Here is a 24,932-nt window from a genome sequence, read left to right as displayed (position 1 = left end):
TGTGTTAGTGTGTTAGTGTGTGTGCTTATCAATTCCGCCTTCAACCGTTGTATGCTCGTGGCGTGGTTTTGCATTAGTTCTACGCTACTACGCCACGTGGTTTGTTGTGTCTTCGTATGTTAGTGTGTGTGTGTATTTCACCTGCATCAAATTATTCACTAAACGGTCCGGTCGCGCGCGGAACGATCACACCCACGACCCACACCCCCCCCCCCCCCCTCACCCCTCGCCCCGGTCACCACTACCCTTTTGACCGGTTGGCGCGGTTTTTGGGGTGCCGTTTGCGTTTATTAGTTATTAATTTTCTTCCCTTACCGCGCTATAAATAATGTTATGTTGTTGTTTTGTTTTTTGCTTTGTTTTGGGAAACAATTATAAAAATTTATTTACGTTGCATTTTTTTTTTTGTTTCTCGTTAAAAAATATATTTACATTACTCTCTATGTTCAAGAATCCAATGAGATGTTTCGTGAACCCGTTCGCACACACCGCCCCCTATCTCGTCGCCCAGAATCGTCCGCGGCCAGAAAACCCCCCGTCCTGGCCCGATGTCACGATCGCTTCCGGGCCGGACGGTTCGGTTCGGCAGATGCGTGTCGGGCGGCTCCATGGGGACAGGGCGCTTGGGGTGGTTTTTCTTCAAAACCATCAACACCATCGATTAAGATTCACAGCTCTGGTTTATGTTTTGTTTCCATTTTCAATTAATTTCGTTTGATCAATTTAATTGAAAAGTACGAAATGGTTTTTTTTTTTCACAAAACAAAATTATTACAATACAACGAAAAGTTTTTTTTTGTTTGTTTGTTTGTTGTTTGCCTTACACATTAGTTGAGATGAGTGGATGAGATGCGTTGATTAGCGATTGTGTTGTTGTTTCGGGAGTGAGGGTGAGCGGTTAGTTTTTTTTTTATTCACTTCTCACCCGCTCCGATGGAATGCGAAGGAGACCGAAACAATGGAGTCCCTGGCCCAGGTGGAGGGTTTGCGGCTAAACGGTACGGGGCATGAAAGGTTTACAGCGGGTAAGGTAGGCAAGCGTTATGGGTTTTGCTTATGCTATGAATGCAGTGGATGCGCCATGAGTAATTTACATGCAATGGACTAGCTTTGCAATGTGGTAGCGGCGATACAGGGTGTTTCGTTTGTTATTTGTTTAAGGTTTAAGATTTACCATTACATAACTACACTTCGAGTATCACTAAGGTTAGGTTTTTTTGTATTTGTTTGTTGTGTTCTTCGATTTTAGTTTCTTTTAACTTTTGTTTCTTATGTCTCTTTCGTTTTCGCACTCTATTTTTCATAGTGAGTGTATTGCACCCCTCCCAATTAGTTAAGGTTGAAGGTTTTGTTGAAGTGTGTTCTGTGTTTTAAGTTTTGGTTTTCCGTTGGTTTGGTTTTGGTTTGGTTGCCGCATGTGGTGGTTAGGTTGTGTGTCGTGTTTCTACAATTTTATCGCTTTAGGCAAACTATTTTTGCAAACCTCCCCCTCCCCTCTATCCTTCGACGTGCTTATTAGTTGTGTATATTTTTTGGTAGTTTTACTTAGTTTTTATACTTTTCTTACAAAAAGATTTAGCTATACGTATAAAAAAACCCCACCCGATCATGAGTACAGTGTATCGCTTTGCACATGCTCCCTTTCTCTCTCTCTCTCGCTCTCTTTCTATCTCTTTCTCGTACTGGCTTCCGGGATGTACTATGAACGTGATTATTTGGGAAAAGTATTGAATTGAACTTATTTCTAGCAGCACACGCTCTCATTGTTGGCACTGAAGAAGAATACCATCAATCATGTTCATGCTTACTTTATCAATGTCCATTGGCATTCGGCTGCAGATGGCGGGGGGCCGACCGCACCCGTTGCTGTTTCAAACCCGGCTGTGTCTAAGCCCGGCTGTTTTGAATTTTCGTTAATAAAATTAGCATTCTGCGCTACCGATCTGACACGGCCATTTTCTTTTTGCATTGCTCAGGAATTACGGACTCATTTCTTTTAAGTGTTGTGTCAGCTTTGCGAAAAAACGGCGTTCGCTTTAGGTGACGATTTTTATCTTCCACAGAACATGATTTTGTACAACGTTTCTGCTGCGTAATGTTCATCCTTCGGCAGCTGTTCGAAAGTGGAGCAAGCAGCATCGGAACAGGGTGCAACACAAGAACGGCGTGCATGAGCTTTCGTGTGTGTGTGTGTGGTGTTTGGGGTTATGGTGGTGGTGGCTTGTATTTCCCTTTTCCCGCAGTGACCGCATCGTGACGCGAACCCGAGATGGCAGGTTTACTTTCTAAGCGATTGTCTAATCAACAGGCAGGCCCAAGAAGTGTGCTTTGCGGCGTGCGTTGGCAAACGTGCAGTGAACGTGGAACGTAACAAAAAAAAACCCGTCATAAGCCAACCCAGACGCCTAAATAGGGTGGTCACGGCGGAGGAAAAGGCAGCCACCCCTGTCTGTCTGTCTGTCTGTGTGATGGTGCGTGTGTGGCGGTGCTGGCTAACGTAAAATTCGCATTCCTAATGATTATTTGTCATGAGTTGATTGTTGATGCAGTAAACGATTTGTTGATTTTTTGTTTTTTGTTTTAGTTTGCTTCGAGATTTTCCTTCCGCACCATCACAAAAGGAGGTTTTTTTAGCGCAGCCGAATGAATTTCGCTTCACCCACACTAAAACACCGGCTAGAGATACTCAATATGTACAACTGTGTTTTCTGCTTCTTGCTTTTGCTCTTTTTCGTTCATTTTTTTTATTTGCTTTGCTGGGAATTCCTGCCTTACGATGAGAAATTTACACACATTTCTGAATACGGTGCACACGCTATAATGGACATTAACATTCGTCTATAGACTCTTAGCTCGTACTCCTTATTTGCCTTGTATGCCTTGTAAGCAGCATCGTTTTGTTTGTTAAACAGTACTAGTTGAAACAACCTTCGAATTTCAGAATTATTATTTGCTTTTGTTTCGTTAAATGTATGTGCCTTATGCTGACGCGTTCAGCGCAACGCACCGCTCACCCGGAATGCGCAATCAAAACTCGTGGAGGCTTGCGAATGGATGCTGTGCGGTGGAAAGTTGCTTTGGGGCCCTGCCGGCGGTTCGAACGGTACGACACGGAGGATAGTCGCTGAGTTATGGTACGATTTCTATACGCGGAATGGAAACGAACGACGGCTTTGGCTTCTGCCGTCTGGGTAGAACGGTGCGATAGCCTCTCCAGTAGTCACGAGTGCATGCAAATGGAATGGTTCGACAATCATAGCGTAGATAAGCTAACCAGAAGGGCTAACCAGAATTCAAAGCAGGATTTTTATGCAACTTGATTCTAAATCTACCCAAAATTGCAGATTGAATCCAGACCAAAACATTTTTGAGCAAACAAACTCAGAACTCAGTATGAATAATACCTCTCAGAAGAACAAAGAATTTAAATAAAATTCCAAGAATCATTCACCACAAATTACAGCACAAGTAGCGTTATGAAATCATAATTGTAACTAAAACTACACCAAAACATTGATATTTCAGTTTAAAAAAAAATAATAAGCGAGTTAAATAAAATCAATTAAACTTACAAAACTCGATTGAGCACAAAAACCTTTTTCCTGATTTTAATTTTGCAAATCATATTTCCAAACAGCGATCATCGATTCATCATAATCTCAGTACTTCTCAACGCACGGTTAATGATGAATTTCCACATTCATCAAACGCTTTCAATCTTCGAAGTGAGTTGCTCATTTCCGTGTTGTGCTATACACCAAAAAAAAAAACCCCAGCCTCCTGCGACCGTTGAAACGTAGTTGAGCAAAGGAAAACCCTCCGTCCCGCTTAATTAACCTCAATTTTGACACGGTACACCGAACCCGAGGCCCTTCTGCCGTCGCCGCCGACGACCGGTGCCATTTCTATACGGATACGGAATATTCCATTCAATTGACGAAGTGCCCATTTTCCGGGTCCGAGAATATGAACGAAATCGTTCGGAAAACGGTTACCGAACGCTGGGAAACGGTGGAAGGTTTTCTGGATTGTTTGAGCATAAAATTGCATCCCGCACCAACCTCCCTACGAAACCGTTCGGTCAATGGGTTTCAATGGGTCAAAAGGGCTGAAGCGCAATGAGGGCGGAAACGAGTGTCGGAAAACCCAACGTCCGGTGGTCCACAACGGTTCGGCGTGGTGGAGCTCACAGTGGAGCTACGGCAAATTGGATTGCAAAGATTGAAGTGACCACCGGCAGCAGTAAGCAAATAAATACGATCGTACAAATAGGAATCTGTTTCCTTCCTCCCACTCCCGTACCGCCCCCGCCCCTCCAGACCGATAAAGATGAAAGAGGCCGAATGAGCAGTAAAGATAAAAATCGTACAACTTATCGCGGTGCTTTAATCTATATCGTACGTCTTGATGTACGCTTTGGCCATTCTGGTTTTTTTTTCTGGGTTTGCGTTTCATTAAGCAATGCGAATAGCGTGGACAATCACAATGGTTCGGTTTTGTGATAACATTAGCCCGTGTCAGTAGTTTGCCTCAGGCTTTACGAGTATGGCACACGTCCGGAAGGAATGGAACGCAATGGCTCTGGCAAGCTTCAAGTACCCATCCATTTCATTTCCAATCCACCAGAAGCATCCGCTGGCATCTATTGAGCTATCGCGTGAAAACGCGTACGCGATTTTTACTATGTGTGATTGAATTTGGTTCACTTTCGTGGGGCGCAGATGTATCCAGCAGATGGATGTGGCGATGAATTCGAACATCACACCCACAGCCCACCTCAGCAAGCGCAGCATCACGTCACCGAACGACGGTGGAAGAAAAGCTCGCCTGTGTCGGTAAACATAATTGTCGAACACATAACCCAACGCCACCGGAAATGGATGTTGTACCGTGGCCTGTGCCTGACAGCGGCTGAAAACTTCCCAATCCCATACGTCGATAGTTGCAGTTGGCCTTGTTTTTTTTATCTGTTCGCCCTCCATTGAATTGGCAAATGGTGGGTATTCGGGTATTGTTGATGGTTTGAGCGATCGGGTGCTTGGATCGCAGTAGGCAGAGTGTAACGGTTGCGTTCGTGTGTTTGCTGCCATTGCCCGTTCGTCGGCATGTCACGTTTCACTTCCAAGATGGAAAAGCAATAAATTCGGTGGAAAATACTTCCGGGCTTTCTTGCTGCCTGCCTGATGGGGAAGCGAATTTGTCCGAAGCGAAGCAATGGGAAATCAGTAACAAACAACAAAAAACGGCTGTACCAAGGCATGCCTCTATTGTGTGGTTTCGAGCAGATTGCTTGGATGCTGCTTGAAGTTTTCCTTCCCCAAAAATTGAAGGTTTGTTGATGCAATCATTTCGACCGTATTTCGACCCACGGGATTGAAGTGGAGCTGAATTGAATTGGGTCAATTTGGAGGTTGAATGAACAGGGTTAATGGAACTGCTGTAAGTTAATGTAACTGTTAACAAAATAAACGTTAGTAAACTGCTCTCTTCGTAGGACAGTATGCTCATACTATCACCAGAGATAAATATCTACCTTATAAAAATGTTCCATGCAGTGTAGCTGGAAGATTATTCCTATACCGAAAGGATAATCGGCTACATCCTGTAAGCTGTACCGGATGCAGTGCCTTCTCGATTGCCATCGTCCATTCCGGTGCTGTTGAAAACCACCGACGACAGACGCGTTGACCACACACACACTCAGGCACACACAAAACCATCACATCAGATTATGCTGATTCTGCATGGACAAATGGGTAGATAGCAGAGCGAAAAGTGGAGACAGCGTGGATAAAAAAAACCCCGACCAGGTATTTATCCAGGAAGTATCTTTCCGGCTTTCCGGACATGCTACGATGCTAAGGGGGCGGCGGGTGTCGGAAATTAAAATCGACGACGATTCGCTTCGTTTTCCAATTTCCCTTTGCTCCCCGGTACGCTATTAGTTCGTCCCATGCACGCTGGAGCTGCTGGAAAAATCTCATTTTGCGGGAAAAAGGTTTTGTGCTGATCGAATTGCTTTCGCTTCTTTTAAATATTCCGCATTGTTCCAGTGCGATAACATAAGAAGCGATCTTTACGACCATGGTCGAGTGTTCGTACCGATAGGAGTCCCGAAACGTACCGAAAACAAAAACTCCTACTGTCATTTCTCTGTTCGCTTCAGCACTGAGTGCACCTCCTTCAAGCGAAGGATTAATTGAAGTCAAATCTAATCAACTCGCTAAAAACGGATGACTTTTTGGGTTCGATTGACACGAAAAGCACGTACAATGAAAACTCTTCTCCATACACACCGATGAAGCCTTATATTAATAAGTGTTAGTGTTTTACAACAACTTTGTCGCTTCTGTTAGCCGGCGTTACCGGTAAAACAATTGAGAAATGAAATAACAATTGGTAATAAAACAATTGAGAAAAAAACCCCGCCATTCTTAACAAACCATTTTTGCATGCGCTCGTGTGAAGAGGGTTTTGAAGGGTTTAATGTTTTTGAAGGGGCCTTTTTCCGGTTCTCGACTCATTCACCACCCCGCTGGACACCTGGTTTTGTGCAAAGTTCTGCCCCTACTACCTTAGCTGACGTAGGCTCCTCTACCTCTCTACCAGCCTTATCCTTCCTCATTTCTGCCCTGCGCCTGATCATTCTTGCCGCTGCATTTCACAACTTACGCGCCTACTCGATTAAACGGTTCCCACACGCGCTCTCTCTCTCTCTCTCAACGCTGTATTTCACTCACAATTTCCCTTACACGGATAATAGCCAAAAATGCACGACATGTGACTGGAAGACACTCGATTTGAAATCAGGGTCATGCCATAATGTTCAAAAGTTTACGGTTTTCGCTTATGCAATTACACTGGAATCACGATTAGAGATTATCATTGTGGGTGTTCTTATTTGTTTTTCTTCTTAATTTTGCTTCGCTACACAACGGTTTCGTGTTTGTTTAGTTGCATGCTGTTGCTGTTGTTGCAAAAGGGGACATCTAGGATGTGCAGTGGCTCGTAATGGATGATTTGAGATGTCTTTATTACATTATGCTGCAGGTTTACACCATTACACCATTGCTATGATTTGCGATTAATTATCCTTGTCGGATGCAACCGAACGCTGTTATTTTATTACTCGAGGCCTTTTTTCACATTGAGCGAAGTGGGTAGTGGGTTTCACGGTTCAGTTACAGCAACAATTTACAGTAGAAATGGCACACTGTGCTTTTCCAATGTGCTTCACGTTGCAAGTTAGCTACTCAAGTAAACGATTTGTCTAAGAATGTAAGAGATTAACGCATCAAAGTAGCCCAATCAAATCGGATTTGAAATATAGAACATTTATTTTGGCACCAAATGTTCTGAATTTTAAAGTTAAAGAAAAAGTTCTGAAACAAACTTCGCCGGGATTTTCGAGTTTAATTGACATTGCCGGAGCCATCTCTGGTATTTGTTCAAGTTTAACGAGACTGGGTCGAAATCAATATGGAATCCTTTTCATGCCCTTTCGAGAAACAACTTTAAACTTTATCAAATTTGTTCTGAAAGCCGTGCAACAGTTGCAACATGAAGGCACCCACAACAAGTTCAACCTCAACAAAACACTGCAATGGCTCCAAGTGTGCAAGTTCAACTCAAGAAACCCACGGCCTTTATCTATATCATTCACCATATAAAGGATGCTCTATCGTTTCAATAATAATCCACTTCAAGTAGCAACTTAGTACAACAACACAAAAACTAAACATCTTCGATGGCGTAACTGTGACTAAACCCATTGAAAGTTAACGAGTAAAACATCAACAACAAACTTCCCAACAACAATAGTAAACAAAAGCACCGCCTTTAAACAATGTCTACTCAATGGCTCTTACAACATCGCCGAAGGTTGGGGACGATGTACTATTCTGCCCGTCCCGCCACATCGTATCCGTTTTGATAGAAAATTAGACAACTTTTGTAACACCATTAGTTTGCATGTTTGATTTTTTGTTTTTGTTTTGTTTTGCTAGATTCTATCTATTGGCCTTAGGAATGGCCATCGTTCACTGCGTCTTGTATTTTTTTGTTTGTTTTTATTTTCACTATCTTATGCACATTACTCATTATCATTCCTAGCTGTTTTCATGTAATTTTTTGTTTGGTTTTTAGTTTATCATTATTTTAAATGCTTTACTTTGTTTTTTTCTTTTATTATACATGTTAACTTTGAGCACATTTTAATGTTTCGGTGTTGTGTTAATGTGTGTATGTGTGTGAGAGCTTTTCTTTTGCTTCTTCCCTTCCATCGACGGCCAATTGTTTCATGTGTACTGTGAAGTCAATTCGCGTTTAGTTGCAGTTGAGTTCGTTTGATGTTAAAGTATTTGCTAAGTGTTTGCTGTTCCATTTTCTCGTTTAATTTTGTTCACTTTTATTTACGTTTCACCGCGTTAGTTAGTTAGGATTAGTGAGATTGTTTGTATTTTTGTTTTGCTTGTTTTTTTTTTTGGTTGTTGTTTTAAATAGTGATTACTTGTTAAATAGCACGGGCAACTACAACAGTCTGGCATTTATTTGAAAGGTCATGTTATCTTGTTTTGCTTAGTTTCACACGTTTCGTTAGCGCTTTCACTCACCGGTAGTAGTTTGGCCTTGTGGGGCAGGATTTTGTATGCTTTAGCTTAGTAGGATGAAGGAAATATTTCGGTTTTCGGTTTGTTTGTTTCTTCCTTTTGTTTTGAAAGTTTGTGCGCATTGGGGTTGTGTGTATGTTTGTGGTTTGTTTGTTTTTTTTTCTCTTCTGCTAATTAGTGTCTGCATGGGTAACGGAATAGCTGTAAATTTGCTTTCATATCAAAATCATGTACATTAGTTTGGGTTTTGTAATATAAAAACGGTATTGGTTTTACTTCAGTTAGTGTAATTACGTGTTTGTTTATTCTCAAAAATGTCATGATAACACACTATGTACAGAGAGTGGATGATGTTAGATGGTGATAAAAACATGACCTACCGCTTGTTTGTATACTTTACACCGTAAGTTTGTAATAGGAAGAAGATATTTGAAAAAAAAAACTACAAAAAGACAACAAAAATCTTTAAAAAAAAACCTAACATTGTTTAAAACTATTTCCCCTATGAGAGAAAATCATAAAACATTTAATTAAACAAGCAAATTATGAAAATAATGAAGAAAATTACGAACAACAAACGTAAATGATTTTTAATTTGAAAGCAATTCAACATACCTATAGTTCTGTTTACTTTTATCATACTATTACTGTTAATGTTTGTTTCTCCTTCTCTTTCTTTTCCTTCTTCTTCTTTCTTTCTTTCTTTCTTTCTTTCTGACTGTTCCAAACGTTCTAGTTGTACCAGTTTTACACGTACCCAATATATGTTTTCCTTTTGCTGTTTATGTCACAATGAGTTGAAGCAGACTGCAGACTGCACTTTGTAGTTTTGCTATGGACTAGAGTTGCTTATCTGTTTTGTTAACCATGAAAAGTGTTTACTGTTTACGTTTTGTTTCGTTGAGCTCTAATGCAACCCGAATGGTCGCGACCTGCGACGGCAGATCTGTGCTGTACGTGCTGATGACGTGATCTGTCCCCCCCACCCCCGTCACCGCGTCATCAGCCAAATGGGGGGGGGGGGGGATGTTTGTCCTGACTTTCTGTTAATGTTTTTAAAAGTTTCACGAATCCCGTCCACAAGGTTGTTTAATCCGTGCCTTTTCACGCCGCTTCGATGTGTATGGGTGAGGTGACCGATCCGGTGCCTAGGGCTTGCTCGGTATACGTAGCGGCCTTCGCGGCTCATCCGCACATTATGACAGCTCTCAAAACTGCTCTGCCTCTGCCTACTTGCTTACTTAATGCTAAGGTTTTTGTTAATGTTAATGTTGTTTTTTTGCTTCGCATGCGATCACTGATGCACTTTACCCACCGATAATGGTGGGACGCACCCAGTCCGATCCATCGTGTGTTGTGTGTGTGTTTGTGTGTGTATTTATTTGTTACGTTTCACCAACCTTTTGATGAGTCCTTTTTGTCCGCGCACGCCCGTCCCGGGGGTTCGTCCGTGTGCGCGGCTGATACAAATTCTAACTACAAGATTACATTACATTAGCTTTGTACGAAAAAAGTAACCTCCCCCCCCTCCCCTCCCCCCTCTCAGTAACCGACACACGCTTTGCAGTGTTATGTTGCTTTGTTTATAACCACCCACAACCCCTCGTCCCCCGTATGTATACATGTTTTACACACCACGCGTCTGGCGATGGCGGTGTGCTATATTAGTTTTTTTTATTCAGTGTGCAGCACTAGTAACAAAAGTACACCCGGCCCAAATCGCACCACCGTCGCTCAATTCCCTTCAAATGGATGAATATAAAATACATACACACTCGTCTATAGCGATACTTTACTTTAGTACATTAATCGACTTAGCTAGGTTGTTGGCTTAGTAAAAAAATGTTTATCTAACAGTACAGTAGGATGTAATGTAACTTCTTTTTTTTTCTCTGTGTGTGTGTATGTTGCTGTCATTATGCTAGTTTATCTTATTCCTCCCTTCTGCTCGTTTTTATGTAAGTGTGTGGGCAATGGCGGACATTACCCCAGAATGCCCGCCCACGTGCCCGCTTATCGTCTAAAACGGATCTATCCGGTTTCCGGGCGCAATTTCAATGGTTTTTTTGCGTAGATTTTTTTTTGTTTTGATTATTTCACTCAATTAGTTAGAAATGGCGGCACATCCCTACGTATGCGCAATCCCGATGCCGATGCCCGATGGTGCAATTTGAGCTAGTTTTTAAATGTGATTGGAAAATGGGTTCTTCCTTTATAAAAAAAGCTACCCCCTTTTTTTTTGTCTACCGAGCTTGCGCCGAAACACCGAATTACTTGCGCGGTTTTATACAGACCGCCGCGTGCCGAACTGCTTCTCCCCAGTTGCAGTTCGTTCCGTTTGATTTGGTAACCGTGGTATTTTCCGTGTTTGCCCCTTTTGGTTTTTTCGCTCTGTGTGTACCACCCAAAATGCATTGATGTCGTTTCGGAGGCGGCGCATGCGGCTACACCTAACCGATATTCGTGATCACGCAATGCCTGTTTTTGCGCATTGGCGATAGGATCCGTCCCTTCCTCTCCTTATATAATCCGGGAATTTTGGTAGAATTTCCTGTAGTTAAGACACTTCATTATCAGACCAATTCATGCTGATTGTTTTCATATTTTTTTTTGTTTTTGTTTTAAACATATTATTTCTACCACGCGCGGCCATTCGACTGGCCATTGGGCGCTGCGTTTTGTCCGGTTTTGGCCACCGTTCCGTTCGTTTTAACACATTTGAAACAGTCGAGTTAAAATCACTACACATTCGTAAACGTAAAAAACGGTTCCCATAAGATACGCATATTCGTAATATTTAGTCGACCGTACTGGGTGGGCCTGACGCTAACGAAGCTTCTGGCGTACTTTCAACATCGAACTGATATGAAAAAAAAAAACAGGAAAATCGCATCAAGAAACGACCTAAGAGAGGAATTTTTGCACCAAAAATCCGTGTATTACTTTAGCTAAAAACAGTATCAAAACCCGTGAACTCGAACGGTTCGAATTTCGCTACCGTTGCTATGGGTTACCGATTGTGCTGTTGTGTAGTAGTGTGCTGCTTTAATCGATCTTCAAATTGCCCACCGGTTGCTGCCATCAGGTAGCTGTCAAAAACCGGCTGCGCATTTTCTATCGCACGAAACCAACGAATTAACGGTGGGAAAATTGAAAAGTGCTATCGAACAACAACTTAACGTTAACAACGAATTGTTCATGTGCTAATATATGCCCCCTTTTCTTTTTGTTTAAATTACTCGCCAAAAACGAAATGGCTGCGTGTACTGTACTGTACTACGACAACGTTACGATGATGCGGCTCCCTAGATAGATGGTGCGGCGTAACGCGGCTTCACCGCCTTAATTAATCTTTTGCTGCCTACGCGGACACAACTACACTGGTGGAAGCGGTTTTGCTTTGCTAGAGCTGCTACGCAGCCAGTTTATCGTGATTTCTTTGAAGTGTGCCTTCCATTAGTGCGGTTTGCTGTTCCTCATCCATTGGGCCTCGCCGGCGTCCAATTTGCTGCGAGCTGCCAGTTGACCGTGCTGAAGAATATCGTCTCGACTCGGCGCCTGTCCTGTGACGGTCCGGAGTACAGGGTTTCACTCCGGCCACCGGATCCACCGATGCTCGCTCGTTTTACATTAACCTTAATTTGATTGTTATTGACACTCGCATGTTCGCACAACATGCCGTTTTGAGTTTGAGGTGTGGCAGAAGGAAGGATTCCCAAAAAAATAACGGAGCTAATCAAGATGATAGGAACGTGTTTCGTTCGCTCGCCTTGTATCGCAGGTTAGGAGCAATGCGAGGCGCCTTTTACATGAATGTGTTTTCATTATTTGCTTGATTAGCGCGTGTGGACGCTTAAGGGCGCTCACCGTTGTTGACAGAGGCAACGACGTTAGATCCTTTAGGACCTAACCCCAAGCTTCTGCGGGATGGATGAGGAGAATGGGTGATGGGCGGAAGGATAAAGGGAATGGGAAGGGATGCTGTACAGGGGAGGGTGTTTGTGTACCAGTTCGTTGTTTTTACCGTTGCTGACGATGGGTTTTTTTACGCGACTTGATTGGCGTTTAGTGGTCATCCTCGTTGACCAGGGTTCGCATCCAGTTTAGAATGTACTTCCAAACGGCGGATGCGAACCCGGGCGGATGCTATACATTCTCACTCCCCATTTTGAGCAACTCCATCTTCTTCTTGGCAATCTTCGAGTACATGGCATCGATCGGTTGCGTGTTGTCGTACAGGCTGGGCGCTTGCAAGATAATCAAGCAGGTGCCCATCACGCACGCTATCGTAAAGATCCACAGAAACAGACGATCCAGTACTAGTGCCACATACTTCCAGTCTTCCTCTATCTGCCCGGTTGCAATGCGGTGAAATACAGTGCAAGATGGGAATGGGATTAGTGGTGCGTATCCCCGCGGGAGGGAGGGCGCATCCCGCATCATACTTACACTTTCGAACTTGTCCTTATTCCTAACATGCTGCGCAACGAACCGTGACGCTTCGATCGTTTTCTCCATCTCGCGCAGCAGCGGCTTCTCGAAGGTGGGGCTGAGATCGCCGCAACACGTCGGGCTCATGTCCCCGTTGCCGGTCGGGCTGAACAGATCGTCATCGCCGCCCGGCAGTGGCAGTGCTGGTAGCGGAGGTTCCCCAAAGCACGGCCCAACGCCACCCGAGGCGGCCACATCAAACCGTGACGGTGGCAGTGCTTTATTCGGAATGTCAACAATGATATCAATCTGATCAAGATCTGATCTCGCGATCGCGCCTGCACTTACCGGGTATATCAAAGTCCGTGCCGTACTCCTTCCCGCAGAACCCGACGTACTTCTCCACATCGGGCGGCACCTGGAACACGTCCGTCAGCACGTCCGTGGGCGTCTGATCATCGTTGTCGGATGGTTCGTCCTCCTTCTTCGGCCGCTCTATGCACAGAACCTTCGGCAGTAGCTCTATAAAAACACGATGCACCCACGGTGCCATTCGGTGCGTGACGGGCGATCTAAACCGTGGAAGAATTGAAAACGAGCAACAAATCCAGTAAACGATTGCAGTAATTATTGCAAAGAAAAGGTGCCTGGAAGCTTACCGAAAGTTGACATTCAGCACGGCAATCGTAACGACGACCGACAGTGTGACGAGCATCATGGTGAACAGCAGATACTTGCCGAGCAGCGGTACCGTGAGCGACGTCGGCGGAATGATTTCGGCAAGCAGCAGAAAAAACACGGTCAGCGACAGCAGTATACTTATACATAATGATATCTTCTCGCCGGAGTCACTCGGCAAATAAAACACCAGCACGGAAAGGAACGATATCCCAACGCAAGGTATGATTAAGTTTACGGTGTAGAAAAGTGTCTTTCGCCTTAACGTTATGTTAAATATAATATCCGGATATGGTTCTTCACAACAGCTATAAAATTTTTCATTCCTAACGGCAGGCACCTTCATAATGTCCCATTCAACTGATATATAGTAATCTTGCAGATCGATGCCGATGTCGATGTTGTCTGAGTCCGGTGTCTGCTGGAGGTGCCGAAGATCGACCTTTTTTTGGACGAGATTAGAACGGATCGAGAGAAAGAGATAGGAAGAAAATTAAATGCTGCCGATCGTACCCTGGCCACTGACAGTCCGGGCCACTCACCATGTAACCGTCGTACGTCCAGGATCCGAATTTCATAAAACATGTTTGCTCATCAAATGGAAAATATTCAACATCGATTTCACAAAATGATTTATAAATGGCAGGTGGTTTCCATACTACTTTACCCGTATGATGTAAAATTGCTTTTGTCATTATTGTCACCTCATAGTTACCGTCCGCACTGTGTACAGTCGATGGGGAAATTTTATGTGTGAGAATGAAAGAGAGAAAGAGAGAAAGAGAGAAACAAAGCGGAAAATGGAAGAAAATCGCGTGAGAAAATCGGGATCGCTCCGGGGTCGGAAACATTTTCTGGTGAAGTGTAACCCCCGTTCCAGTGTACCGCCGGGCCGGGTCGGTTTGTCAGTGTCAGAGGCAGACAATCTCCCCTGGCTCCAGTCCAGGTTGGAGTGGCCTCTCGAAACAGCTACGATTTTACACCGGTTGCACTACTTTGCCGGAACTTACCTGTCACTGACCTGTGGTGACCAACCTCCGAACCTCATAAATCATCACCCAACGCCCCTCCCCCCCCCCCCCCCCCCTCACCTACACACACACACACATACATGCCTGGGGGGATGCAACAAATCGACACTTACTTATTATACAACACTATATCTGGCAGCCAAATGTGTTCGGATGGGACGTGCAGGGTGTCCACGCCGCCGTAATCATCCGGGTTCCATTTGAGCTTGTAATCGTTCCATTCCTGCGTGCGGATGGGATAGAGAAGAAGAGAAGGTGAAAGAGGTGGTGCAGTCGAATAGTCAGGCACATGCGTTGTACACCTTGGCACGGATTGCTTGTCCGTACGTGGTACGCGCAAATGTATTCCATTAATCTTTCGCAGCCATCACGATGCTTAATGGATAAAACCAGTTCCTCGGAAGGGGAAAAAGAGAATTAATATCAGAATCTTGTGTGAAGACAAAGCTACTCGTCGGAGCAATTAGATGTGAGAATTGTTCAAACTGCGTAAATAAATGTAATGGTCATGTAATGGTTTTGAATTATATAAAATGCCTTCCTTGTTGTATTCGTTACGTAAGTTTAGTTCCTCGAGTCGCCAAATGTCCCGTTTTCTAGTTTTTTTTTAAACATTACTTATTTTCCTTTCATCCATCGCAACCACCGGAGTGTGAAACACGTCCGTTCTGCAAAGCTAATCGTTCAGGGCTAGTCGTACCTAATTAATTTCTAGCACAAATTGTTTTCCTCTCTAAACAATGGGCAGCACCGGGTTTTCTGGGGGGCGAACCAAACACCAACAATGCTCATTATCAAAATTTAATATCACCCCATTAACCACCGTCGCGCGGCCTGTCAGTACCGGGGGAAACTGAAAATTCCAGCAAAGGTCCAATCTTACGTTGCGTGAATCTAATCTGCAAAGATCGCCACGGTCCGCCTGATGTGGGGGGGGGGGGGGGGGGGGGGGGTGTCCTGGGGGATTGTGCTGGACGCCTTCGCTGTGCGGTTGTATGGCAGTAACGCACCGGCACCGGTTGTCAGTCGCTAGGCAGGTCGCTTTCATGTGGCCGCCGGAGCTTCTGCTGCTGACAGCTCAATTATGAATCGCTTATCCCGCTTTGCAAATCGTACCCGGTGCCATCCGCTGCACTTAAAGATCGGTTTACAAAAGTGGAAGTAAACAGTGGCAATAGGGGAACGAGGTAACAGTAAATGTCAAGCCGGAGGACTGTAAACTTCTCGAGTCGGCCGGTCGGTAAGCCACACACAGCCAAGACAGCTGGTCAGCTGATTGAAGTTGCTGTGGTTTTCATCTTACCGTCGTAGACCTTGCTCCCTTGAACCGGTCGGAAACCATCGATTTCATCCGGTCCATTGGTAGTAGTAAAACCGCAACGACCATTCGTCAATGTACCACAACAACAAGCGCTTGCAAACCCGAACCGATCGATAATTCCCATTCCCGTGCAACGTGCAAAGTGCAGGAAGTCAACCGAATTTTTCGTCCATCAATTCGCACAACATTAACTGTCGCGTAAGCGCCACGGAAGCGTTCCACCCGTTAAGCCAACGAACCGTGTAACGCTGATGTGTGGCCCAGCGTTACGAAAAAACAACACCCTCCCCCACTGCATTGTTGTGGTAGTGGCAGCTGTTTTGTATCCCAGCCCGCACCACAACTGCAGGCAGACGAATCGTTCGACAGTGTCGTAAATTTGCACAATGTTTACTGTTGCGATTTGGACCTGCATGGTGGAAACTGCATCGCTTCAGCATACATTAGCCATTGAGGCCAATCGTTCGTTTGGACGTTGGTGGGATCACCAAAAAGAGGGACCCGTTTATTGCATTTTAATGGCATGGATCTCCAGCGCGTCGGTCGGGGTTTTTCGACCGATGATCTCCAGCTCCAGTTGGAGCCGCCGGTGATCGGGAATATCCGCTTTGCAATGTATTTTATTTGTCCCAAAGTATTGTGCACGTTTTATATCCCTTCCTTCGTCTCATTTTTAGACACACACGTTCATAACACGCACCATTTCATGGCACGCGAATGGGAACTCCGGGACCACTTAAACAATTGGTGGAACTGTTTCGACTCCGGACACCCCACGATTCTAACGACATTTACAGTAAATGGTGTTTGTGCTTTTAAACTACGCAAACACACCTACAGTATCGCTACAGTATCGCTCCGGGTGGTCGGAATGCAGAGGGGGTGTGCGATAAAACCCGGCTGATGCACTCTGGTGCCCGGTGAATAATATTTAACGAATGCCATTAATTTTAATTGTTTGTTAACTTTACGATAATGGTGTATGACCGGGAGGGGAGGAAGCATAAATGATTGCCCAAAGCTATTGTTTTATCGATTTGCAACGATACAGCGTGTCGATACGTAAAAAGGGGGGGGGGGGGGGGGGGGGGGATTATTATGTTCATTACAAAATTGTGTAAAATGGAGTAAAAGTGTTATCTTTTTCAAAAAACTCATATTTACAAAAACTATATTTACCAGATGATTTTGATAACATTTTTTAAAATATCAAATAGTCCAATCAAATATTGAAAAGTCTATTTATTTCTTATAATTTTATCATAGACTCTATAACACAACTGTCTCAAAGCAACGAACCGCATTAAATGCCGAATGTTGTTAACTTAACTCTCCCCCACCCCTTTTCAAAACGAACCCCGGCCAAAATTCTATATTGCCCTGTCAAATTAGTCTATTTGTCATGCAAACAGGAAGGAGAAAGCGTTTCCCGACAAACTCGAAACACTTCGTGACCCGTGAGCGCCCCGGCGCTATTGTCAATTTTTTTGACAAACAAAACGAGTGTGTTTTTTTCCTCTTATCTTTCCAAATAGTAAAAGAAACAACCGGGCTTTTCCGGGCGTAGGCGAGAACAAACGCGATTCGTTCAATCAGTCTCAATAAGCCTTTCGCCTGGTGCAACCGAACGGTGTCCGACGGTTCGGCATGTACTCGTCATCTTTTCTGTACGGTTTGTTGGCCACTTCGTTCCTTTGCAGTCAACTCGTGGCCTCACAAAATGGTACATCATCATCATCATCATCTGACAACCGTAACAAGGTGCTGTCGAGAAGGAGAAGATTTTTGCTGTTCCCACCCGGAGCTAGCTTTATCGTACGTAACGTTTCGGCTTCCCAATTTTATTTGGCACGAGCAAAGGGGTAAAGGAAGACTTTACTTATTTGTTTCAGGTTACTATTTCTGGTGGTAAAGGAGCCATGTTTGACACACCTCGGGGCTACAATCTGGTGGCTGAGTTGGATATGTATCACCCGCTGCCTGACTACATGTATCATGCGACATCGCTGCGACTAGGTGAGGTTGCGATGTATCCAAATGAGCAAACCACCACAACGATTAAGCCCGCGTCTCTATCAACGGATGTGACACACCACGAGCATGAACTGTCCGAGCAGGAGCTTAACGAATATCTCAAAGCACACCCCGAAGCGTGGATACCAGCTTCAACCTGGATTAGAGATCGTGCCGATTACTCCGATTCTAAAGTCACCAGCTCTGGCTCATCGAGTGGTATGAAATATTTGCTAAAAGACCCACAGCACCACAACCCTCCCGTCGCGTATCAATCGTGGAAAAGAAAGCTATGGGAATCGACCGGAAACGATCGTCTTTATTACAACAATCTACCCCCGCGACGCGTACGACGATCGCTGTCGGATTTTGGGACGGAAGATAAAGAATCTTCCCTCTGGACGGAAGCTAATCATCTCAATATCAGCCACCATTTGGGGTGGGAACACTTCCATCACTACCGCGACAGAAGAAGCCTCTACCAGCATCTGGAGACAACGGTGGCCAATTTGTAAGTGAAGGGTAGATAGCACACCAAACAAAAACGGTACGATTTTTTTTTTATCCATTCGGTTCGATATCCCTGCACAGCTTTGGGTTCCACATGCGCGAATGTTTGCTGCGGTCCATCTGTGAAGCACGGAACCTGCTACCACCCAGGGGACGCTCCATGACCGTTGATATATTGCGGGTCATTTTCACGTAAGCATACACGAACGAACCGTCGGAAGGTTTTTGTGCAACACTCCCTTTTTTGTTGATCGTTTTTGGCAGATACCCGCTTAAGGCCGACCTTTCCGACGAGTACAGCGCGATGATGCGGGCGGAAAATCCAAACTGTCGAGAATTATTCAAGGACCGTTGTCGGTTGAGCATACTGCAGTTGGTATTGTTCGGTAGATTCGAGCCATAAAACCGACGGCAAGGAATTATTGAGATTTCCAGCACCACACCGTTGACGAGAGGGTCAGTGGAAGCTCCTGTCTAAGCGCAAGAAAAGCACTAGCGTGTAACTTTTTTCGGTGCGACCTGTACGTAACTTACCTGTTCTACCCACACGTTTGTCGTCATAATTTGATTCTTGAGATTCTGAAAGAAAGGAAAAGAAACATATAAAAACATGCATTAGAATTCACTTTCTCACAGCATCCCCGAAAACAACCCCGGTTGCATAACGGAAAAACCTCACCACCCAAAGAAAGAGCTCTCAAAGCTCTATCCGTTCGATATCGGTTTGGTAGATTTGAGTTGAAAATTTCTTTATAATTCACTTTCCAATCATTAGCATACAAATTGACGAAGTCAAATTCGTACCGAAGAATTTGTCTGAATGCCGCAAGATGGATGGTGGTGGTCAAAGCATCGGCAGTATATCAATCTGTCTACCGTCGCTCATCACCTCCACTGGGCCCCAGCGAGGGCTCGACTCGACCTTCGACAGTGCCGTCCTTGATCGGGTCGTCGATACGGTGGGCAGCCCACCGAAAAGCTGGGTAGGAAAGGCTTAATTTATTCGGCCGTACGAACGTAGCCGAGAGCCGTCTCGTGTGTGCTCCCGGAGCGGAAGAAAAATCGACTACAATCATGCTCACACCCGTACCCGGAACGAAAGGAATTTTCTCGCATTTACTTGCCGTGCGAAGACAACAAAACAACAGCAATCCGAACGAAACGAATCCGAATCCAGAATGCAGAAATGGCAATGAATAAAACAATAGAACTGTTGTTATTCAGTGGGAAAACTATTTTCCAAACAAAGTTCGAAACGAATTTCAATTGGGGTAAAGCCCACCAGTTTCCTCGCAACAAAACAAAAGCGGAGCTATTCGTTTTGCCGGCTGGAGCACTGGCAGTTTTATTGTGCAAACTTTCGTAACATTGAATCCAACAACCGAAACCATTGGCCATTGTGTTGTCTGGCTGATGGTTCTGGTTTTGTCTGCCATGGTTCATCAATTTAAAATTCAACGTTATTCCTTCGCTCGGAGCGGTTTGCAAAACCCCAATTTTGTGGGATAAATTTCTGGGATAATCTTTGCATAACGGGCAAGAAAGACGAAAAGGCCCGCATTCAAATGCGAACGAACGGATACACGAGTCTCACAAGTATAAACACACATTAAACTTTAATCGAACTTCCAATCTACTCGAACGTGCTCGAAAGCGTTCGGAATTTTATGCGAATGTACACATTTTCCATGCGCCCGCCATAATTTCTACCAATGCGATACACACCGGAACAACAAACAACGAACCGGCACCGGTTGAAATGCATTTTCTTTACTGCAAACAAAAAAAGTAACGCACCAAGATACAGGCAAATCGTAAAATCCTTAACTCCAGCAAGAGAGAAAAAACAACACCCACATAGCATCCGATGCGACTCGGTTCCACTCCCGGCAACGCCGGGGAAAGGCAGCCGTACTCGTAAATTATTTTTATGTATGCATTTAACATCAAACCCCGGGTCCTTTCCGGCCGGTCGGGCATGGCACGGATGAGACGGTGCCGAAAAGATGCACAGAACACACCGACACCGACCAGTTGCGGCGAAGTGCGCCATCAAACGTTGGAAGATTTTTGGTTTTTATTGAACACTTTATACACGTCATCCCGGGGTACGGAAATGGCAATCTGTTGACCGTTGCCACACGGAACGGAAGGACAGAAATCGATTCACACCAACCAGGTTCAACCAGCCGAGCGATGGCGAATGCTGAGGCCGAATGCTGTTTACGGCGCGCATCCAGCGAATGGTCAACAAAAAACGGAACAGTTTACCGGGATCCGGTGCGCCCTTTTCCGCATGCCGGGTGGACACATTGCATTGGGAAGATGAGACCGTGGTGGTTCGAGGTCGTGATGTAAAATTAAACTACAACCAACACCTCCCGAGAGGCACTGTGTGATAAAGAGTGAGAAAAAGGCTCGACAGCAAAGGAACGACGCTCGACGTCGAAGGGCACCGGAATGGAAACGGAAAATGCTGCCAAATCGATTTGCAAATCAAATCACCCAACGATGGTTTTAAAAATTTATAAGCCATTGAGAAGGTTGAGGTTTTGTGGCACACGAATCGATCCAGCACACGGCCCATGGTGTGGATGTTTTCCATTTCCGCATCCATCCGCCGCACCACACCGTGCGATAACGATGATCGCAAGCGCAAAAGGACCGCAAAGGTTTGCAGGCCGAGCCGAGCAGCTGCGGCTCAGTAATAATAAACTGCCCGCCCGGGCCAACGGTCTGCAGGCATCCGGATGGGGAATGGGCCCGCTTTTAGTGAGGTTTAGAAATTTATTCCTTCAACAGCTGGTGACAACACCATCATCGATCTTCAGCCAAAACACGGTTCGTACTTATTACTTCGCCGCGCTTCGTCCCACTTTTTTTCGCCTCCCTCCCTCCGGGAACGGTGCGATCTCGTTAAACGTCCCACCATAAACCAAACCGGCCGTTTGTTTAGAGTGAAAACAGAATTTTTCTTTTATTATCAATCAGCAAATTCTACGTTTCGGGCTGGGATGCCAAATGAACCTGATGGCCGGACGCTAGCACAAGCGACAAGCGAAACCACAACGGCGAACATTGAGTGTCGTTATAAACCTTGGGAAATGTTTTCTTTTGTTCTACCATCTTTTTGCATGTTTTCTTACCGTGTTATCTTGTGCTATCGATGATAAGTTTCATCATATCTTGGGGGCGATTTCAGCAAGAGGAATATTTGACCTTTTCTGTCTACAGGCACTTGTAAATGTATTTTAGATTGTTGAAAATACTATGAATCAAGAACCATGATAATTTTAATTTTGAATTTCTTGAAGCTCTCTCGCTTAGAAATTTATTTTAAAAGTTATAGGAATTTTGTGATCAATATTTTTTACAAAATCATTAAACAAATGTCATTTAAAGAAATATTTCTATATATATTTTCATAAAATATTTATAGTTGAAACTTTTCATAGTAAATATTGCTTGTGTGTAAAAATAAATCACAACAAATGAATAATGTATTACCATACGGATAGTTTAATTTCTCATTAATATGCAAAATCGATCCAGCAAAATACAGCTACCTGACTGCTACCGGTCTCCACCATTTACGTTGGTGCACGTGCACCTAACCAAACATGGTCCATTTTCGCTGCCAGCTACATCTGTTACGTCAAAGTGGATGTCTGGAAGCTTCATCCTTGCATGACCCGACATGCCGGTACGGCACAACCCAGCAGCCAGCTCGAGGGCAGTGTAATTATTTTTAATGTCCGTACTTAAAAACTAAACTTTTCCCTCCTCTAATTAATTACTCGTTTCACTTAATGAAGAAAACGTACGAGATCGCACGGTTCACTGGATGGATGGGTGGGATGGGGGGGGGTCTGCATGTGCGAGAGACAATGACGAAGAACTGATGGTCAGCCGGACCATCGCCTCGAGAAACTTTAAAGCTAACCCGGAACCCATTCGCCCATTGACTGCGAGCGGTACCCATTTTGCCGGTCCGGTGTGTCGAGAACACGAATGTCCAGTTCGAGGTTATCTTCCGACACGTCCCCGCCATCCACCCATCTGTTACACGCTACAGCAAAGGTGGATGGAACCTCGGGGGCAAAAAATAGAACAAGAACTGGAAGATGGAAAGGATTCACAGCAGCTAGCGTGGTAAGATAGCGCTGCGATCCAGTTCCGGCAAGCCGAATGAACGCTAATGATGATGAATCACTGGACACAGCGGTAGACTTTTTGGGAAGAATCCCGTGCCGGAATGGCTACACCGAATTGTTGTCCGAATTCCGTTCGAAATCCATCTCAGGCCCAACTGTAATTCGGTGCGAGAGCCACGGCGCGATGGTTCGGTTTGCTGGAAACGCCCAACGTAACTTATAAAATGTTTTCGACCGCCGGCTGCTACTTACCACATCAATCAACTGGGAGAGCCTTAGACCCATTTTGACTGTCAGACGATCAGAGTTGTTGCCCACGGGCCGTATCAGTCGGTTGTAGTTGCTCAGCAGGTCGTCATATAAACGCTTTGAGTCAGGGTTGGCCAGGCCGGTAGCAAATTGTAACGCTATGAACACAGCCGTGAGTAGCACGCTCCCCATCTTAGGCCAGGTCCACCCCTAGAATGGTAAGGAAAAGTACGAAAACGTTGTGGTCAGTACCGGTTCACGGGGCTCATGCTGCAATGAAGAAAGGTTTTATAGAAAGGATGCTTTACATTTCGTCATATCATCACCGTGTAGTGTATTATTAGTGTTTTATCATGTGTGCTGCAACGTTTCTGTGTCACTCGCAAGTGCAACATGTGTGCAACAAGCTGCAGGATATCATGCTAATGCCTAATTTAATGATGTTTGATTGATCACCATCCAGTAACCACCGAACGACGAGAGGAGGAAAAAATCAACAAGTGCAGCTACGGAATGAACGGATCGGCTACCTTTAAGCAATTAATTGCCACAACCAATCATTAGCACCCCATTGGTCATTTTACTGGTGCTGCGCTCGGTATGCATTTGCACCTACTTCGATCACATCCCAAACCGCAATACATTGTTAATCATGGCTGGCACTTTTCATGGCCTACTTACGTACCATCCCAGGTCAACGATCCATCGCACACGTTTCGCCAGCTGCGGACATTGAACGGCGATTGGGTAATTAAATCAAATTGCCACACACATGCGCTTCCAACTAAAAAGGAGCATAAACAACGCACTCCCATTACAGCGGCAAACATGCAGCGGCATCACTTTTTCCGCACCACATTTCGCCTAAGCTCTGTGAATTTATTCTTCCACGCGCTAATTCCACACACCAACTGCAACGCTTTTCAGAGCAACACCTCGACGGGACCAGGGGGGATTCTCGCGGGAGGCATTATTGCTGCTGCGGATAATTATTTATTCCATGCATAATCCACCAATTTATGCATCACCGCTCGGATGCCAGAAACCGATGCTGGAGCTCTGTGGCGCGCATCTGTGTGGCTAGTCGTTAATTTCCCCCCTTTTTTTTCGTGCGGGGCTGGAGCGTGTTCGATGAACCGACATTTTCGGCTTCCCCGAAAAGCACCGCACCGAACACGTGGGTCGTGGCGCGTTTTGGGTGTGGCGCACCGACGGACCGAAAAACACACGTACACAACGAAACGGAACGGCGTCCTCCAAGCGCTCACTTACATCTGGGAGTCAAAGTCTTACGTACGGATGACACATTTCGCCTTTCGCCTGGAAGCGATGGGTTTTCGGTTAGATCGAAAAGCAACGACTCGAACGATTAGTACCACCTCCTTTCGACGGGGAAGCTGGGAACAAGAATTTCGCGATTGCGTTTCCCCGCATGTGCTCTCGTTACAGCGCCGCGCAATGAAATGATAATGCGCGGGTGTACGATTTCACTGCCTCCGAATGCCTTTCCTATTGTTACGCAAATTTATTCTCATTAGGAACGAATCCGGGGTTTGGGAACGTTCGAGGACGTACACCTAGAAGTTAGGGAACACACTCGGGAGCACACTCGTTTTAAAATTACACACAGCGAGAGCGGTTTATTATCTTGCCAATTAGCTACTCTGCTGCTGAAGCTGCTGCACGAAATAGTCTTCATTAGCTTTTGTTTGTATATGCAAACAGCATTACAGAGCTCATAAGGAATACATTAGCATGGAAACAAAAATAAACTTTGTGCTACTTTCATCTCAACTACGTTTTAAAGTCGTTTTAATACTAATGTATTTTTATATAGAGGCATTTTACTGTATTATAAAATTCAACTCTAATTCAAATTACTATACAGACTGCACGCGAATCTCTTAACTGAATAAATGGCTCGATATCTTTATTC

General features: G+C 44.8%; 1 protein-coding gene across 1 annotated transcript in view; it reads right to left on the bottom strand.

Annotated features, from left to right (window-relative positions):
* Positions 1 to 10,609: 10,609 nt before the first annotated feature.
* LOC128310225 (acetylcholine receptor subunit alpha-like 1) overlaps positions 10,610 to 24,932 on the bottom strand; it is a 42,129-nt gene continuing 27,806 nt past the window's right edge. The window contains exons 2-9 of the mRNA XM_053046813.1: positions 23,000 to 23,206; positions 19,128 to 19,172; positions 14,863 to 14,972; positions 14,261 to 14,441; positions 13,700 to 14,160; positions 13,389 to 13,612; positions 13,059 to 13,318; positions 10,610 to 12,959 (exon numbers count right to left, since the gene is read on the bottom strand). Coding sequence (XP_052902773.1) covers positions 12,756 to 12,959; positions 13,059 to 13,318; positions 13,389 to 13,612; positions 13,700 to 14,160; positions 14,261 to 14,441; positions 14,863 to 14,972; positions 19,128 to 19,172; positions 23,000 to 23,188 — 1,674 coding nt within the window. The 5' untranslated portion in view covers positions 23,189 to 23,206 and the 3' untranslated portion in view covers positions 10,610 to 12,755. The remainder of the gene's footprint in view (positions 12,960 to 13,058; positions 13,319 to 13,388; positions 13,613 to 13,699; positions 14,161 to 14,260; positions 14,442 to 14,862; positions 14,973 to 19,127; positions 19,173 to 22,999; positions 23,207 to 24,932) is intronic.

This window comes from Anopheles moucheti, chromosome 2 (genome assembly GCF_943734755.1).
Source record: "Anopheles moucheti chromosome 2, idAnoMoucSN_F20_07, whole genome shotgun sequence".
NCBI classification, from domain to species: Eukaryota; Metazoa; Arthropoda; class Insecta; order Diptera; family Culicidae; genus Anopheles; species Anopheles moucheti.
Note: the sequence above shows the minus strand (reverse complement) of the source record. Positions and strands in the feature narration are given on the sequence as shown.